This window comes from Gigantopelta aegis, chromosome 2 (genome assembly GCF_016097555.1).
Source record: "Gigantopelta aegis isolate Gae_Host chromosome 2, Gae_host_genome, whole genome shotgun sequence".
Lineage (NCBI taxonomy): Eukaryota > Metazoa > Mollusca > Gastropoda > Neomphalida > Peltospiridae > Gigantopelta > Gigantopelta aegis.
This window is the reverse complement of record NC_054700.1, coordinates 39,860,283-39,879,448: the sequence shown is the minus strand read 5'-3', so window position 1 is coordinate 39,879,448 and position 19,166 is coordinate 39,860,283. Positions and strand designations below refer to the sequence as shown.

General features: G+C 37.8%; 2 protein-coding genes across 4 annotated transcripts in view; both read right to left on the bottom strand.

Moving 5' to 3' along the window:
* LOC121385351 (transient receptor potential cation channel subfamily M member 3-like) overlaps positions 1-19,166 on the bottom strand; it is a 164,357-nt gene that overhangs the window by 17,504 nt on the left and 127,687 nt on the right. For 2 of the 3 annotated variants that reach the window (XM_041515996.1, XM_041516014.1), the window contains 4 exons: positions 14,469-14,639; positions 6,908-7,005; positions 5,268-5,496; positions 3,344-3,514 (listed from right to left, as the gene is read on the bottom strand). In XM_041515996.1, coding sequence (XP_041371930.1) covers positions 3,344-3,514; positions 5,268-5,496; positions 6,908-7,005; positions 14,469-14,639 — 669 coding nt within the window. The remainder of the gene's footprint in view (positions 1-3,343; positions 3,515-5,267; positions 5,497-6,907; positions 7,006-14,468; positions 14,640-19,166) is intronic. The other variant, XM_041516005.1, reaches the window with a different exon arrangement.
* Positions 10,254-13,225, bottom strand: LOC121385365. Its single transcript, XM_041516027.1, has 3 exons — positions 12,885-13,225; positions 11,996-12,137; positions 10,254-10,961 (listed from the first exon to the last, which is right to left on the bottom strand). Exons 1-3 carry the CDS (start codon positions 13,121-13,123, stop codon positions 10,806-10,808), a joined length of 537 nt encoding a protein of 178 aa, XP_041371961.1. The 5' UTR covers positions 13,124-13,225; the 3' UTR covers positions 10,254-10,805.

Sequence of the window (19,166 nt, the reverse complement as noted above, 5' to 3'; positions counted from 1 at the left end):
ACAGGCGTTGACAGTGAACAAGACCTCCACACACACACACACACACACAAGACTGGAAACAGGTGATGACAGTGAACAAGACCTCCACACACACACACACACAAGACTGGAAACAGGCGTTGACAGTGAACAAGACCTCCACATACACATACACAAGACTGGAAACAGGCGTTGACAGCGAACAAGACCTCCACACACACACACACAAGACTGGAAACAGGCAATGACAGCGAACAAGACCTCCACATACACATACACAAGACTGGAAACAGGCGTTGACAACGAACAAGACCTCCACACACACACACACAAGACTGGAAACTTGATGGCAGCGAACAAGACCTCCACACACACATACACACGACTGGAAACAGGCGATGACAGCGAACAAGACCTCCACACACACAAGACTGGAAACAGGCGATGACAGTGAACAAGACCTCCACACACACATACACACACAAGACTGGAAACAGGCAATGACAGTGAACAAGACCTCCACACACACACAAGACTGGAAACAGGCGATGACAGTGAACAAGACCTCCACACACACAGACACACACACACACAAGACTGGAAACAGGCAATGACAGTGAACAAGACCTCCACAAACACATACACAAGACTGGAAACAGGCGATGACAGTGAACAAGACCTCCACACACACACAAGACTGGAAACAGGCGTTGACAGTGAACAAGACCTCCACACACACACAAAAGACTGGAAACAGGTGATGACAGTGAACAAGACCTCCACACACACATACACACAAGACTGGAAACAGGCATTGACAGCGAACAAGACCTCTACACACACATGACTGGAAACAGGTGATGACAGTGAACAAGACCTCCACACACACACACACACACACACGACTGGAAACAGGCGATGAAAGTAAACAAGACCTCCACACACACAAGACTGGAAACAGGCGATGACAGCGAACAAGACCTCCACACACACACATGACTGGAAACAGGCGATGACAGTGAACAAGACCTCCACACACACACACACACACAAGACTGGAAACGTGATGGCAGCGAACAAGACCTCCACACACACATACACAAGACTGGAAACAGGCGATGACAGCGAACAAGACCTCCACACACACATACACACACAAGACTGGAAACAGGCAATGACAGTGAACAAGACCTCCACACACACACAAGACTGGAAACAGGCGATGAGTGAACAAGACCTCCACACACACAGACACACACAAGACTGGAAACAGGCAATGACAGTGAACAAGACCTCCACACACACATACACACAAGACTGGAAACAGGCATTGACAGCGAACAAGACCTCTACACACACATGACTGGAAACAGGCGATGACAGTGAACAAGACCTCCACACACACACAAGACTGAAAACAGGCGATGACAGTGAACAAGACCTCCACACACACAGACACAAGACTGGAAACAGGTGATGACAGTGAACAAGACCTCCACACACACACACACACGACTGGAAACAGGTGATGACAGTGAACAAGACCTCCACACACACACAAGACTGGAAACAGGCGATGAAAGTAAACAAGACCTCCACACACACAAGACTGGAAACAGGCGATGACAGCGAACAAGACCTCCACACACACACACATGACTGGAAACAGGCGATGACAGTGAACAAGACCTCCACACACACACAAGACTGGAAACAGGCGATGACAGCGAACAAGACCTCCACACACACACACACTGGAAACACACAAGACACACACACACAAGACACCACGATGACACGAACAAGACCTCCACACACACACACACAAGACTGGAAACAGGCGATGACAGTGAACAAGACCTCCACACACACACACACAAGACTGGAAACAGGCGATGACAGCGAACAAGACCTCCACACACACAAGACTGGAAACAGGTGATGACAGCGAACAAGACCTCCACACACACACCCAACAAGACTGGAAACAGGAAACAGGCGTTGACAGCGAACAAGACCTCTACACACACATACACACACACACAAGACTGGAAACAGGCGATGACAGTGAACAAGACCTCCACACACACACACACTAGACTGGAAACAGGCGATGAAAGTAAACAAGACCTCCACACACACAAGACTGGAAACCGGCGATGACAGCGAACAAGACCAGGCGATGAAAGTAAACAAGACACACACACACAAGACTGGAAACAGGCGATGACAGTGAACAAGACCTCCACACACACACACAAGACTGGAAACAGGCGATGACAGCGAACAAGACCTCCACACACACACACACAAGACTGGAAACAGGCGATGACAGCGAACAAGACCTCCACACACACACACAAGACTGGAAACAGGCGATGACAGCGAACAAGACCTCCACACACACAAGACTGGAAACAGGCGATGACAGCGAACAAGACCTCCACACACACACCCAACAAGACTGGAAACAGGTGATGACAGTGAACAAGACCTCCACACACACAGACACATGACTGGAAACAGGTGATGATGGCAAACAAGATCTCCACACATACAAGACTGGAAACAGGCTATGACAGTGAAAAAAAAAAAGAGTAAAGTTTGTTTTATTTAACGACGCCACTAGAGCACATTGATTTTTTTATCTTATCATCAGCTATTGGACGTCAAACATATGGTCATTCTGACACTGTTTTTAGAGGAAACCCGCTGTCGCCACATAGGCTACTCTTTTTACAACAGGCAGCAAGGGATCTTTTATTTGCACTTCCCACAGGCAGGATAGCACAAACCATGGCCTTTGTTGAACCAGTTATGGATCACTGGTCGGTGCAAGTGGTTTACACCTACCCATTGAGCCTTGCGGAGCACTCACTCGGGGTTTGGAGTCGGTATCTGGATTAAAAATCCCATGCCTCGACTGGGATCCGAACCCAGTACCTACCAGCCTGTAGACCGATGGCCTGCCACGACGCCACCGAGGCCGGTGACAGTGAACAAGACCTCCACACACAGATACACACACACATGACTGGTAACAGGCGAGGAGTGAACAAGACCTCTACACACACACAAGATTGGAAACGGTGACGACAGTGAACAAGACCTCCACAAACACACAAAACAGGCGATGACAGCGAACAAGATCTCCACACATACACACACACACACACACAAAAGACTGGTAACAGGCGATGACAGTGAACAAGACCTCCACACACACACGATTGGCAACAGGCAATGACAGTGAACAAGATCTTCACACACACGACTGGCAACAGGCGATGACAGCAGGCAGGTAGACGACAAAAGCAGGACCGAGGCCATCGACTGGGTGGCGAGAAAGAGACTCAAGACCTACTTCAATCACCTGGTCTTCATTCAACTCGCCAAGTGAGACATTGTCTTCACTCACGTCGTCCTCCAACTCCTCCAGGTGCTCCTCCATTGTCTGAGGCATCAGCTGCAGCTCCTCCTTGCTCTTGAACTCCAGTGCCAGGATGTAGAGAGGCAGCAGAATACCCATAATCACCTGCAATATATACATTTCAAATAAGATGTGCTAATTTTCTTTTTTCATAAATATTTAACCTGACCTCCCACCCGAGTGCATTAAAACAGCTGATACGAATGTAAATAATAGCCAGTGGTTTAAAGAGCTTATGCTTGCTCCAGAACTCAAGTGCCAGGATGTAGAGAGGCGGTAGAATACTCACAATAACCTGCAATATATGTATTTTAAGTTGAGTGTGTTATCAAATAAGCTATAATAATTTTTTCTCTTTTTGTAAATACTTAACCTGACCTCACACCCATGTGCATTAAAATATGTAGTCAACATTACTCTTTGACCTCAAATGCCAGGATGTAGAGAGGCAGCAGAATACCCATGATAACCTGTAACATATGGATTTCAAATAAGATGTGATCATTTTCGTTTTTGATAAATATTTAACCTGACCTCACACCCATGTGCATTAAAACATGTAGTCAACATTACTCTTTGACCTCAAATGCCAGGATGTAGAGAGGCAGCAGAATACCCATGATAACCTGTAACATATGGATTTCAAATAAGATGTGATCATTTTCGTTTTTGATAAATATTTAACCCGACCTCCCACCCATGTGCATTAAAAAAAGCCAACATTAATGTAGATTTAGATTTTACATAAATAATAGTCCTTGGTTTAAACTAATAAAGAATTTCTCCTTGAACTCAACTGCCAGGATGTTGAGGCAGCAGAATATACCTACGATAACCTGCAACATATGTAATAAATGTTGAGTGTGTTTTTAAATAAGCTGTAATCATTTTTCTCTTTTTGTAAATACTTCCCCTGACCTCTCACCCATGTGAATTAAAACAACAACATTACTCTCTTTGACCTCAAGTGCCAGGATCTAGAGAGGCGTCAGAATACCCATGATAACCTGTTAAACAGGTATTTCAAGTTTTGAAATAAGCTGTGATCAACTTTCTCTTTTCATAAATACTTAACCTGACCTTCCCACCCATGTGCATGATTAAAACAGTTGATATCAATGTCGATTTTGCTGTAGCCTAGGTCATCATGTAATAATGCCCATGTAATTAACCTCAACTCTTGCATAAGTGATACTGAGGTAGCTCAAGTGACAGCAAGCGTGGAGGATGGACCTGTCAAGTAGCTCTATACCAAAACTGAAATACTGCGGCTTCACCATTCATCTCATTATCATATGTTTATGTTTGTGATGTCTTTGCCTCTGTGCTATATATTTGTGGCTTTTTTACTCTTTTTTTTAAAAAACACAACCAAAAACCATGCAATTACTGTAACCTCCAATCCACATTAAGACCTATAACAAGCCAATTACTGTAACCTCCAATCCGCATTACGACCTATAACAAGCCAATTACTGTAACCTCCAATCCAAATTAAGACCTACAACAAGCCAATGACTGTAACCTTTAAACTGGTGGGGGTTTTCATGTGCAGTCCTCCAATCCACACTAAGACCTATAACAAGCCAATTACTGTAACCTCCAATCCACACTAAGACCTATAACAAGCCAATTACTGTAACCTCCAATCCACACTAAGACCTATAACAAGCCAATTACTGTAACCTCCAATCCACACTAAGACCTATAACAAGCCAATTACTGTAACCTCCAATCCACACTAAGACCTATAACAAGCCAATTACTGTAACCTCCAATCCACATTGAGACCTATAACAAGCAAACTACTGTAACCTCCAATCCACATTAACACCTATAACAAGCCAATTACTGTAACCTTTAAACTTGTGTTTTTCCTCATGCGCAGTCCTCCGATCCACAAGTCGTTGAGGAGGATCTGGCAGCAGATGTGTGCGATGAACTCACGGTGGTTGGCCGCCACGGCCAAACAGAGACACGTCTGCTTGCTGAAGTTCTTCAGCTCGTACGTCAACAGCTGCTGTGTGTAGTCATCGTCGATCTTGTAGCAGTGTTCCAGCAGCTCCAGCGCCAACACCTGGAACTCTCTACAATGAAGGAAAAAGTGAACTTTGTTTTATTTAACGACACCACTAGCGCACATTGGTGTATTATCTTATCATCGGCTATTGGACATCAAACATATGGTCATTCTGACACTGTTTTTTAGAGAGAAAAAACGCTGTCGCCACATAGACTACTCTTTTACGACAGGCAGCAAGGGATCTTTTATTTGCACTTCCCACAGGCAGGATAGCACAAACCATGGCCTTTGTTGAACCAGTTATGGATCACTGGTCGGTGCAAGTGGTTTACACCTACTCACTGAGCCTTGCGGAGCACTCACTCAGGGTTTGGAGTCGGTATCTGGATTAAAAATCCCATGCCTTGACTGGGATCCGAACCCAGTACCTACCAGCCTGTAGACCGATGGCCTAACCACGACACCTCTGAGCCCTTTGATCCAGATACTGTATATGTACAAAGGAAATGTTTTATTTAACGACACACTAATTTACATTTTATTTACATTTACACTTATTTACATTTATTTACGGTTATATGGCATCAGACATATGGTTAAGGACCACACAGATATTGAGAGGAGACCAACAGTCGCCACTTCTTTTCGATTAGCAGCAAGGGTTCTTTTATATGCACCATCCCACAGATAGGATAACACATACCACGGCCTTTGATATACCAGTCATGATGCACTGGCTGGAGCAAGAAATAGCCCAATAAGCCAACCGACGGGGATCGATCCCAGACCGACCGCGCATCAAGCAAACACGTTACCACTGGGCTAAGTCCCACTCCTTTCTGTAATAAAGAAAACATTAAAACTAAAAGGGTTAAAGCAATTTTAGTAAGTCTCATTCAAAAACATGGAAATCTCTACAAAAGAAAACAGACAAAGATGAAAGTGGGTTACCAAAAAAACTAAATCAATTAATCCTTGACCATTTTCACAAAGTTAACCAGAGAAACTGTAATCCGCCAAGGTGTTTTTTTCGACTGCAGTTTACTGATTGCCAAACCATTTGTAGGAAGATGGCTTTTTGGGGGTATCAAAATGGTTTAGCTTTGCACTTATAGTTGTAACAGTATTTGTTTAATTAACTGATTTTTCAATAATAGGTTTTTTTTTTCTATTTAACTACTGATGTCTTACACACATGTACATGCATCAAGTATCCAGTAATTGGTTAAGAACTATTTGCCATTTTCAAACAGTTCATCAGAGTTACATAAGAGACACACAAATTTGAGTGAAATATTAACACAAAATAATTATTGTCATATCTGGTTTTTATGAATCTGGACCAAGGTACCCAATTTTCATCATATTCTTTGAATTTACAGATTTTGTAAAAACAAAACCCAGATCTCAGTTTGTATTTGATCTTTTTGCTATCTAAAGGAACCCCGTATCAGCGTCTCCCTGTGATCTGATACCTGGCGTAAGATCTGAACTCGTCAGACAGCTCTATTTCAAGGTCGTCTTGATCCGCTTCATGTGCCATTGCCTTGTACAGCTTGCACGCCATCAGAGCCTGAGGAAACAAAATTTTTTTTTTAAATTAATTCTCTCAGATTAATCTTTTAGTTAAGGTCTAACTAAATTTTGTTTTGTTTTGTTTTTGTTTAACGACACCACTGGAGCACATTGATTAATGAATCATCGGCTATTGGATGTCAAACATTTGGTAATTCTGACTTGTAGTCATCAGAGGACATCTGCTACATTTTTCCATTAGCAGCAAGGGATCTTTTATATGCACCTTCCCACAGACAGGATAACACATACCACGGCCTTTGACCAGTTGTGCTGCACTGGTTGGAACAAGAAAAAACCACAATCAGTTGAATGGATCCACCGAGGTGGTTTGATCCTCAATGGACTGAGCTAAATCCCGCCCCTTTAAGGTCTAACTGGTGACAATGGTTGTAGTTTTGACAATTATTTTTTCCCAGAATCCTGCTGAAATAGCAGTCTGTTCAGTTTAGATTTCAAGTCGCATAATTTGTGACAATACTTTTAAGAATGCTGGTCAACTCGCCTCAAAATCAACTCACACCCTACCAACTGGCCCCAAACTTTCCTGTTTGTAAATAATTGTGACAAAATTAAAAATGGACCTCTACAACTTTGGTGTCATTTTATTTATTAATATGACAGTGAAACTCCGCTATTAAGACCTCTTATTAAATGGTTTTATATTGGGGAAGATCCTCATATCGGATAAATAATCTATTACAATGAACTGTCAAACCTATTCAGACAAGGCTTTTGGACTCTGACTGGTGTGCATATTCAATAACATTTAATGCACATTATTGCTTAAAATATTGGTATATTAATTAAGAAACTGGAAATGATATGAGTTGACTAAACAGTGTGGGGCAAGTTAACCAAACATTGGGGTGAATTGGTAGGGGGCAAGTTGGTTTTGGGGAGAGTTGGTAGGGGGCGATTTGGCTTTGGGAAGAGTTGACCTGCTCCCACTTTTAAGGGCGATGCCACACAATACGAGTGCCTCATACGAGAATAGCCGATTGTGACAAGACAACATTATGAGTTCATCAGCTGCCATGACACTTGTGTTGTGTGGTGTTACCTTAAAGTAATTAAAAAAAATTTGTTGAGTTTCAGACCTAAAATCTAACATACGGAGAACATGTGTCACAATAACAACAGTAGGCTTACTTCAGAAAAGACATTTAACGACTCCACTAGAGCACACTCATTTATGAATTATCGGCTATTCATGTTTCCACAGGTGTCAATCACTTTGGGACTTCAACCAATCAAAGCGCGCTATTTCCACACACCCATAATGCTTTATTTCCGTCCGCCATATTGTCCCACAAGCGGTGTTTTTATGTTGATAATTGTTTAGTTCAGTTGTTCAGTAAGCGCTAATATTTCCTTTGTTAGAAGGCATTATTCATAGGCACAATGGTGAAGCGATGTGCTTGGGGGACATGCAAATCGGATGAACGGTACAAAAGTGGACAGCATTTGACATTTATACCATTTCCGAAGCTGAAAATGCAACGAGAAAAATGTTTAAAATGGATTCAACTATGCGGACGACCACACTCTCAACTAAATGTTGATAACATAAACAAGCACAAGTATATTTGTTCAAAGGTGAGTGTAGCTGTGCATGAAATTATCTCATTTTTATTTATTTCATAGTTATTTATTTATTTAAAATTCAAATTTAAACAGACAGAAGTAGAAAACTAAGAAATGTAAATTTAAATATGGCATTATCATAAGGAATGGTAATGCATGCGAGTCATTCAAAGTATTCTTACATTCGTTGTAATTTTACTCATTTGTAGTTTAGGATCAAATCCACTCGATGGACCAATTTTCTGAAAAAAATTTCTTCTTCAGTTCTAGGCAGTGCACTACCACTGGTATACCAAAGGCCGTGGTATGTACTCTCCTGTCTATGTGAAAGTGCATATAAAAGATCCCTTGCTACATGATAAAATGTAGAGGGCTTCCTCTGACAAACATATCAAAATGACCGTATATTTCACGTCTAATAACCGATGATTAGTAAACGATGTGTTCTAGTGGCATCGTTAAATAAAACAAATGTTACTCTCTTTTTTTTTCCTGTAGTTCAAGAATATTTTAAGTGCATATCATATATATCACCATTCTAAAACATGATTTGAAGATGCATAATATGAAATGAAATTATACAGCCATGCTTTATTTAATTTTTTCACCATTTGTAGCTTACCTTGTTAGATTTTGCATTTTGATATCTGAAAATATTTTCTTTTACAGCATTTTGTTGGAGAAAGAGGCCCAACAGAGATACACCCTGATCCAGTAGCTGCAGATGGGAGTCGATCAACACCGTCAAGGCCCCCACCAAAGAAACGGCGATTACAGGAGATCTCAATCGAAAGTAATACAGAGTAGGTAACCCCATTTAAAGCAAGTTCAAGTACATGACTTTTAAGTCACAATTTCTCAGGCTTTGTCTTCAAATACCTTGGGTGTTGTTTTCATACTGCTTTTTAATATGTGTTAAAGATAATTTGCAGTCATTGGCTGAACAAATTTATTTATTGTGATTTTCACATACAAGATTAATAACAAGAAAATGCAAAATACATTCAGAGCTTCTAGAATTTTCATAAAATCCAGTAGCCATGGGATCAGTGATTTTTTAAATTTACTACCCATAATTAAAAAATCACTAGCCCAACTTTAGTTTAATTTTACTAATTAATAGTAATAATCGGATTTGTCACCTAAAGAGTGAGGTAGAGCTTAAAACATTAACATTGGGGTAGGGGTGGAGGCAGGATAGTCATATTTACAAAATAGACTTGACTAACATTTAACCAAATATTTTTACTAACAGTTGGGCATGGCAGTAGCAGTTATTGACTAGCCCAGCATTCAATATCATTAGCCATGGAGGTAGGGCTGCCACAATCTACAAGCCCTGACATTAATTGATTACATTCTCATGATTTCAGTGCCACCAGACCCGATGACTATGAAAATGCTTCACCTACAGAAATCCATAAAGATGAAAGTACTCAAACTGATGAAAACTGTAAGTTCAAGTGTTCAATGCATTAATTACACATTTATGTGTAGTAATAATGTGTTGTGTAAATTATTTACACAAAAATGAAACCTAACCCACAACATATATACACACCTGTATATTCAATATACACCTGAACTACTTGTTTTTTTCTATTTCGGCTAGATGGGGTTTTGCATATTTCATGTAAAACAAAGATAATTTTTGTAACATGTTTTGCATATGGTCAATATTCGGATAAATCCGCCGAACATGCAAGTCTTTATTGGTATAAACTACAAAGTCACAAAACTTTGAGCCAGTTACCATCAGCTGTCCTTGAACCTGGTCATAGTATTGATGATTCTGAGGCAAAATAATTGAATTGCCTTCCCTTTTCAAAATAAATTTTTTAAGTTCATCAACTGCTTGATTAACTGTATGGTCTCTTGCAGTATATGGGCACTTGACCTCAATTATGCCACAATCATTGTTATCACATACTTTACCATCTGGGCTGGCACCTAAAAACAAAAATCTTTATTTACCACCAGTCCACATTCATGTATGTGTCTTGTATGATACAGTTCAAGATACTTGGCTTTTGCTTTTGGTTCATTTCTTCTGCCATATTCCAAGGGAGCAGCTGATATTTCTTTGGTGTTAAATATATTCTCCAAGAATTTTGAAGATGGCACAGACTTGAGTTGTAAAACTTTCCCAAAATTTGACGCTGTTATTCATTTGGCCCTTGATGTTTTCCATAACTGGCAGCTTGCCTGTCCCTATGTCTGGCTTTCCATTTTTTCTGCATCAACCAGGGCAAAGTCTTTATTTAAGCAAAGATATTCATCTGTTAACTTCACGTGTGCTGTTTTTGGAAATAGTGTATTGCCGCATCCAGTTCCCACAGAGGCTTCTATATGTTTTAAGTTTCTTGTCTAAAATATAACACAAAATATTTTGTTAAGTACATTGAATGTGTCTTTTTTCATTCATATCTTTTCAGGGGTTTCTCCACTTGATCTCCTGGTACATAGTGCAGAGAGTCACAAACTTGGAAAACATTTAGAAGAGACAACAATGCAAAATGATGAATTGCACTCCTTGATTTTCTTGCACCAAGTGATGATTGCATTTCTTACAGAAAAAGTAGGCGTGACATTAGAAGGCTTGCCCTGAAAGATTGTCTTTTTCTATGTTTGTGTAGATTGAGGCATAATTTTGGCCTAAAAGACATATCCATGCGATTTGGACTTTCATTGCAATCTTCGAGTGACATTTTTAATGCATGGATTGAACACATGTATTTCAAATTTGGACAGTTAAATATTTGGCCACACAGGGATATAATAATTAACAATATGCCTGCTGACTACAAAAAGGAATTTCCCACAAGTCTGACTATCATTGATGGCACAGAAATTAAAACACAATCTCCTTGTGCTCTGGCTCTACAAAGTCAAATGTACAGTGACTACAAATCAAGCACTACCTTAAAGTGTCTTATTGGTTGTGATCCATGTGGATCATTGATGTTTGTTTCTGAACTGTTTACTGGGTCTGTATCAGACAAAGAAATTACAACAAACAGTGGGTTTTATGATTTACTGAAAACTCTACTTGAAAGGGGTTATTTACTGGAAGGAGATGCTGTCATGGCAGACAAAGGATTCACCAATGGGAACGAATTAGAAAAGCTAGGATTAAAATTAAATATACCACCATTTGCTTCATCTGATTCACAGATGTCCCCAGGAGATACAGAACTGACACAAAAAATTGCAAAACATCGAATTCACATTGAAAGAGTAATTTCCAAAATAAAAAATTACAGAATTGTCTTTCATACAATCCCAACTTCGCTCTTCCAAAACATAAACCAGATTTGGGCAGTTTGTTGCTTTTTGACATTGTTTCAAGATACATTTGTTAGGGATAAATGAAATTGGAAAACAGAAAGAAAGTTTTTTACCTGATATGATAACAGTGAGCCAACAGGTACTTTCCCAAAAAGTGTATCCACTGTAGGTCCATCTTCTGATAAAATATACCCCAGTGGCGTTCCATCGAGTTGTCTCAGTTTTTTAACATCAGAAGACTCAACAAGAGGAAGTCTGAAGTGTAAAGAATTAGTACATGTGTTGCATAACCGTATGCTAAGCTGTATACTAACTAAAAACAAGCAAATAAAACAAAGTTTACAACAATTTATGATGCATTAGCACCTGCTACATTTTACAGAAAATATTGTAAGACCTGTTCTAAAGATGATGATTATTATATCTACCTACAGATGTAGTAAAACATTGTTTATAGGTTCCTTGGAAATCCCCCCAATTGCAATCCAAATAAAAATAATCTAAGTCTATCTTGCCAGTTTTCCAACTTATAAGGTGTAGTATTTACTTGTTAAAAAGGAATTGTAACATTGTTGTTATTAAGATGTATTCATATTGCAGAGGTATTTATGTGCATAATAATTTCGTATTGTTAGCGGCACAATACTTTTAAAGTATCATACTACATTCCAGTTAATTATTAAATATTAATTTCACAACAACATGAAATTAGTTTATGCAAAATATAATCAATTCTGTGTTTTATTATATTGATTAAAATATACATGTACATTTTATATTCAGTTTATTGTTTATTATTTATTTCTCTACAGTTTCAGAGATTATTATAGACTTTTAAATGCAACTTTACAATACGCAAGGAAGTTGCAGAACATACTGAAATATTCCAGAAATACAATAAAAATCTCAATGAAGTGATGCTAATTTCAAAATGAATCGATATAATTACAATAGGTATACCACCTATAGTATCAAAGAACAAATCAACATTATAAGTCTTACTTCTTCTGTGTGTTCAACTGACACAATACAGGCTTTCGTTTTCTGACTTCTGCTGTGGGTCTTTCCACCACAACATGGCTCATTGGTATTGGCTTTATTTTCATCCCTCTTAGATGGCCCCACTGTCTTGGAATGCTCGTACAACTCTGCTGTTCTGGGACTGATGTTAAATTGTGCAGCTTGAATCCTTGTAAGGTTTTTAAGAGCCCAATAATGTGTGAGCAGTGGCCACTTAGCATGGAAGTACAAAAAGAAATTTGTTTGTATTCATGAACACCTGTTGTTTTCAAATAATAGTAATACACAGTTGATATTTAGCTATATACAAATTACCTATTATAAATATGAATAATATACATACCCACACACATCCCACGAACAGAAAAAAAAAAAAAAAATGTTTTATTTAATGATGCACTCAACACATTTTATTTACGGTTATATGGTGTCAGACATGGTTAAGGACTACACTGTATTGAGAGAGAAAACCCACTGTTGCCACTTCATGGGCTACTATTTTTTATTAGCAGCACCATCCCACAGACAGGGTAGTAAATACCAGTCATGGTGCCCTGGCTGGAACGAGAAATGGCCCAATGGGCCCACAGACGGGGCACATGAACAGTGTTAAAAAAAAGAAAAAAAGACACTGTGTGTGTGTGATGCATATGACCGAAATTGGTTGTGAGGTGAATTCAAACTGAACAGTTGGGCGATCTATTGTAAATGTTCAAATATTATTACAAAGTCTTGACACGTGTGTGTCATTTGTTATATTCCGGTTTGTTACTTTTCTTTTTGCTTTGCACTAAAATAAACTATGCTGCAATATTAGTTTAATACCAAAATATACTCACCCAGCTTTACAGGAGCAGTTAGCCTCTGACAGCTGTTTCGTCTCCAAGCAAACTTGAATATGGAGTTTGTGTGCCGAGTCGTTTTTCCTCATGGAATGCCAGCATCTCGCATTTACTTTCGGTTGATTTTCGTCGGAAATTTTTATATCGTGGATGTAGCCTTGCGTAAAATAATTCAAACCTTTCTCTTGTGCTTTTCTGGAAAGGCGCGAACTCTCAGGAAGATATAAAACAGACACATCATCTAGGCAGGCAGTCTGCTACGGATTCCGCCATTTTGGATGTTAGCTTGTGGGACGTAGTAACAGTAACTAAGGGGGCGTGGCTTACAGAGTAATTGTGGAAACATGAATTGGATGTCAAACATTTGGCAATTTTTTCATACAGTCTTGGAGACGAAACCCACTACAGTTTTCCATTAGTAGAAAAGGATCTTTTATATGCTCCATCCCACAGACAATAGCATATACCAGAGCCTTTGATATACCAGTTGTGGAGCACTGGATGGCATGACAAATAGCCCAATGGACAGAGATCTACCCTAGCACGACAGCACACCAGACAAGCACTTTACCACTGGGCTTCACCATCCTCTCTTAGAGAGGAAACCCACTACATTTTTCCATTAGTAGTAAGTGCTCTTTTACATGCACCATCCCAGACAGGACAGCACATACCATGTCCTTTGATATACCAGTCTTAACACTTAATAACAAAAAGTGATTACCTTGGCCATGGCCTCTTCCCCATGCTGCCACATGAAGAGCGCCATCTTCTGGCGCTTCAAGAGCACGGACCAGATCATGAGGTCGTGGAAGGGATACGGGAACAGCTCCTCAACCGGCTTCACATTCAGCAGGTGCGGTATCGATGTCACGATGTTGCCCACCGACGCACCCTGCCGAAATAACGGTAATCGGGGTCAATAAGCTTAATCTGTGTAAATAAGCTTAATCTGAGTAAGTAATATTAACCTGAGTAAGTAATATTAACCTGAGTAATTAATATTGAACTGAGTAATTAATATTAATCTGAGTAATTAATATTAACCTGAGTAATTAATATCAATCTGAGTAATTAATGTTGAACTGAGTAATTAATATTAACCTGAGTAATTAATATTAATCTGAGTAATTAATATTAACCTGAGTTATTAATGTTTAACTGAGTAATTAATGTTTAACTGAGTAAGTAATATTAACCTGAGTAATTAATATTAATCTGAGTAATTAATGTTTAACTGAGTAATTAATATTAACCTGAGTAATTAATATTAATCTGAGTAATTAATGTTTAAATGAGTAAGTAATATTAACCTGAGTGATTAATATTAATCTGAGTAATTAATGTTAATCCTCTATATAATAATGTCAAAGATATTTTTTGAATATAAAATCTAACTGCACTGCATTTGTTAAATTCTATTTAATAATGCATTATGTGACTTGATATTTTTGTTTTACAGAATAAACTATTTTAAAACTGAAGGTAACTTAAAGTTCAGTTTAGTTTTTACATACATGTAGGTAACCGGTTGTTCAGTCAGGTGATTTATCTTTACATAACCAGCAGACGTCTAAACAAAATGACCCACTTCAATGCCTGGTAGTCATTTAGAAGCCCCAACAGGTCCAATGAAGGCAATACTTCCTGTGACCTATTTTAACTTAAGCAAGTACACTACAAAACACTGGGCTACGTACCTGTAGTCCTCCCCCCACCCCACCCCCACCCTGAAATGTTGATATTGTAAAGTTTATATTATTATTAAAATAGTGAATCTGGACTAAACTGTTCTAAGATACTTAATTTACTTAGTTACAAAATGTGTTAAGCAACAATTTTGAACATGCTAATTTTCTAGTTACTTGCAGTTCAATTTCCTTTGTAGAAATGAAAAAAAAATATTTTAAAAATTTAAATTAAAAAAGGAAGACTATTTTTTATTTTTAAAATGTAAAATTAAAAAAAGAAAATTAAAAAAAAATATATAAAGGCTTACTATAATTTTATATCAGACACAGGTGTGGATTCAGGCAGGGGCCCAAGCCCCCCCCCCCCCCCCCCCCCCCCCCCCATTTTTGGTCAAATATTGTATATTACATAATACACAAAAAATGCACAACTTATCCCATCCACCTGTCAAGCACTTTTAAATTCTGTTTTAAAAACAAAAACAGGTTTTGGGCCCCCTCTATAAAAAATCCTGGATCCTCACCGGAGACAGATATACTTGCCTAGATACAAAAACAGCACTTGGTAACGTAGAAAAAAAAAGAAAAAAAAAAGGACTATATATCTAAGATAATATAAACATGTACAAGAAAACCAGATGTTGTGGCCACCATTCAGACATAAACCATTAATATCTAGATTTTGCTGTTTTACTTGAAAATAATGCCAAGAAAAGAGTCTTCTTGTGTATGACCTCAATAAACTGGTATTCCTGAACATGTGCTTTGGTAGTAATAAAAGGTACCGTGCTTCTATGTTAGTCTTAGAAATCAAAGTCTGCTACGAAGCTACAGCTATCATCATATTAACTATTAAAAAAGCCATATTACTTGTAAGTGATTTACATGTAGCTACACAGTATTATGTGATTATAATTATATATTTAAAAATTATATTTGCATATACAGTAGAATCTCATTGGCTCAAACGCCCTACGGTCGAACCTACCGGTATTCTCGAACCAAGAACAAAGTCCCGATTTTTCTCTCTATTAAACCCATTTATTTTGGTGCTGATTGGTCGAATACCCCTGGGGTCTAACAGAAGCTTTCTCTCGAACCAGTTTATTAGTCTGAACTGTAAAATTAAACATATTTAGCTCGAACGGCTACGTTTATCCGAAGAAATATAGAAAAATAATTTATGTATAATTTTTTCGTCAACCCTTTCATGCTTATTGTGTTGTTTATTTAGCACCTGTCGTTAATTATCTTGCAATTATAATGCGGTAATCGTTAGATGAATGAACCTTGCAAGTAACACCAATCAATTCATGAGTCAATCAGATCATCTCGCCCAAGCCGGTTTTACGGAAACATGTGAGGTTGTCCGATTGATTTTTGTGTTACAGAAGCACCTGACAACGGCTGAATGCATGGTTCGAACTACCCGATGGGTCGAACAGACTTTGATGCACCGACAGTGTTCGAGCCAATGAGATTCTACTGTATTATGAAAATAAAATATAGCTATACTCTCACACAATGCATGTACAAGCACACACATACATGTACATGAAGACAATCTTCATACATAAATTATAATAAGTTTACATGATAATACATGTAGATCCTGTTATGTATTGTGGAAGAAATAGGTCACACTAATTGCAGTGTCTTTTTACAACAACATACCAGAGCTCTTCTTACAAGCTATTTTATGGTACATGCTCATGTAATATCTTTATTTAGTTATGTCCGATGAAAATAATGAACTAGTAGATAACATTTCATTTAAAAATCATACATAGTTTAATTATTCTGATGTGGTAGAGAAAAGCCATTTTACCTGTGGCTAAGGTTTAAATATTTGCAGTGAAATGAAAATATTACAATTATAGCAATGATTAGAAGCACAGAGCAATCTGAAGATTTAATTAATTATGAAGGTAGACACAGGAATAAAGATTTTAAAGGAAAGGACTATTTTGTTCAAAGACACCTCGAAATATTTTAAACTACAGATATTTACTGATTCATTTTCTAATGTGAAAAAGGAAAGTAGCTATCAAGCTATTCTTACAAAAAAATATACATTACACATGTATATGCACTTTCCAGTTCATTTAATTTTTATACATTTTCATGCTCGCATCCAATTAAGGTTCAAGCATGCTGTCCTCTGCTATTTTGGGCTATCTGTCCAGGTCAGTGGGTTAGTGGTTAGTGAGAGAGAAATCAGTATAGTAGTGGCCTTACACCTACATGTACCACTGAGTTCTTAAGCTCACTCTGGATGAGAGTCAGAACTGGGATGTGTACCCAGTACCTACCAGCCTTACATGCAAGACCTATGCTTTAACCATTACACGGGGGAACATTTTGTTCAGTATCACATCGTGATTTGCTACGCAAGTTTCAGAGATCTCTACTCAATTTTAAAACATTACACAGTAGTTGATAATCAATTTTCAATTGACTAAAAATACTGCTCATCACAATTTTGAAAATAAATTGTTCCCTTACACCATTACGAGGCAATGGTTGGGAAAATGAAGAAAAAAGAGAGATAGTTTTATGAAGGGTGAAAGATCCAACAAGCCAAACAACATCAGGTGAGTGCTCTACTTCTGAGCTACATTCCACCTAAAGAAATGGCAGCATTTAGGAATTTAAGTGAACGATTACATTTTTAATATTCGTGCTTCCATTTCTACACACCACATATTTGTCAGTTGAAGAACAATTCAAAAGTTTAACATGCTATTTCAAGTGATTATCAAGAACATTTTTACTATTCTAAGCATCAAAAATTAAGTAAAATAATACATGTGTATAGAACAAAAGGAGAAAAGATGATTTAAAATGAAAAACCATTACCAATAATTAATAAATATGACAAAAAGAAGTAAATGTATGTACATGTATATATCAGAGCTGAAGAAATGGCCACTTATATGCCAGTTTGTGACAAGTTCTGCTCATGCAGACCAAAATAAATGTATTAATTGAAAATGCCAGTTACAAATACCCTTATGCCGATTCTGAAAGTGTTTGTCATTCTTGATCTTGCCAAAACTACTCGGATATTGTACATTTTGTCAATGCTGCTGTGATTAAACAAACAAAAACCACCCCAAGACAACACCAAATTCAATTAAACAAATTTAAATACAAAATACATGTATGTAAATGGGAATAAGGTACATTCAAATATTACCTAAAAACGTAACAGGCAACACAGTACCAGTAATTCAATTACATGTGAAATGTGGTATATATTTAAAATAAAATAACTACAGTACTAGTAAGTAGATTATAAAACTATAGTCCGTCCCATCCTTTTATAAAAATGTTTTTAGTAAATAATTTTTGTTTGATTTGACGTAAGGAAAAAAGTAAGTGTTTTGGAAAAAAGAAAAAAGAAGACAGTTTCGGTTTAGAAATAAATAAAACTGTAATACATATCATAGTGAGAAAGAAAAAAAATACTTACAGCATTATGGCTGCCATTTTGGTTTATGAAATGGTAGAGACTGTCTTTTTTGGTATTTCCAAAACCCTTTTACTTTTTTTCGTATGTCAAACCAAACCAAAATTATTTACAAAAAACATTTTATAAAAGGATGAGACGGACTATAGTTATGTTTTGTCTCTCTCTTTTTTTGAGAAATCTGAAAACATGAAGATTTTTTTTTACAAATTATATGTCTTTATACTGATTACAATGAATATATTATAAATACATTTTA

What these genes read in the sequence shown, in the direction of transcription:
- LOC121385365 (XM_041516027.1), bottom strand. Translation starts at nt 13,123, where the DNA reads ATGCTAAGTGGCCACTGCTCACACATTATTGGGCTCTTAAAAACCTTA. An exon ending in CAGTTGAACACACAGAAGAA is followed by an intron (nt 12,138 to 12,884) that starts GTAAGACTTATA and finishes TTTACACTTCAG; the next exon opens with ACTTCCTCTTGTTGAGTCTT. An exon ending in GCTCACTGTTATCATATCAG is followed by an intron (nt 10,962 to 11,995) that starts GTAAAAAACTTT and finishes GTTATATTTTAG; the next exon opens with ACAAGAAACTTAAAACATAT.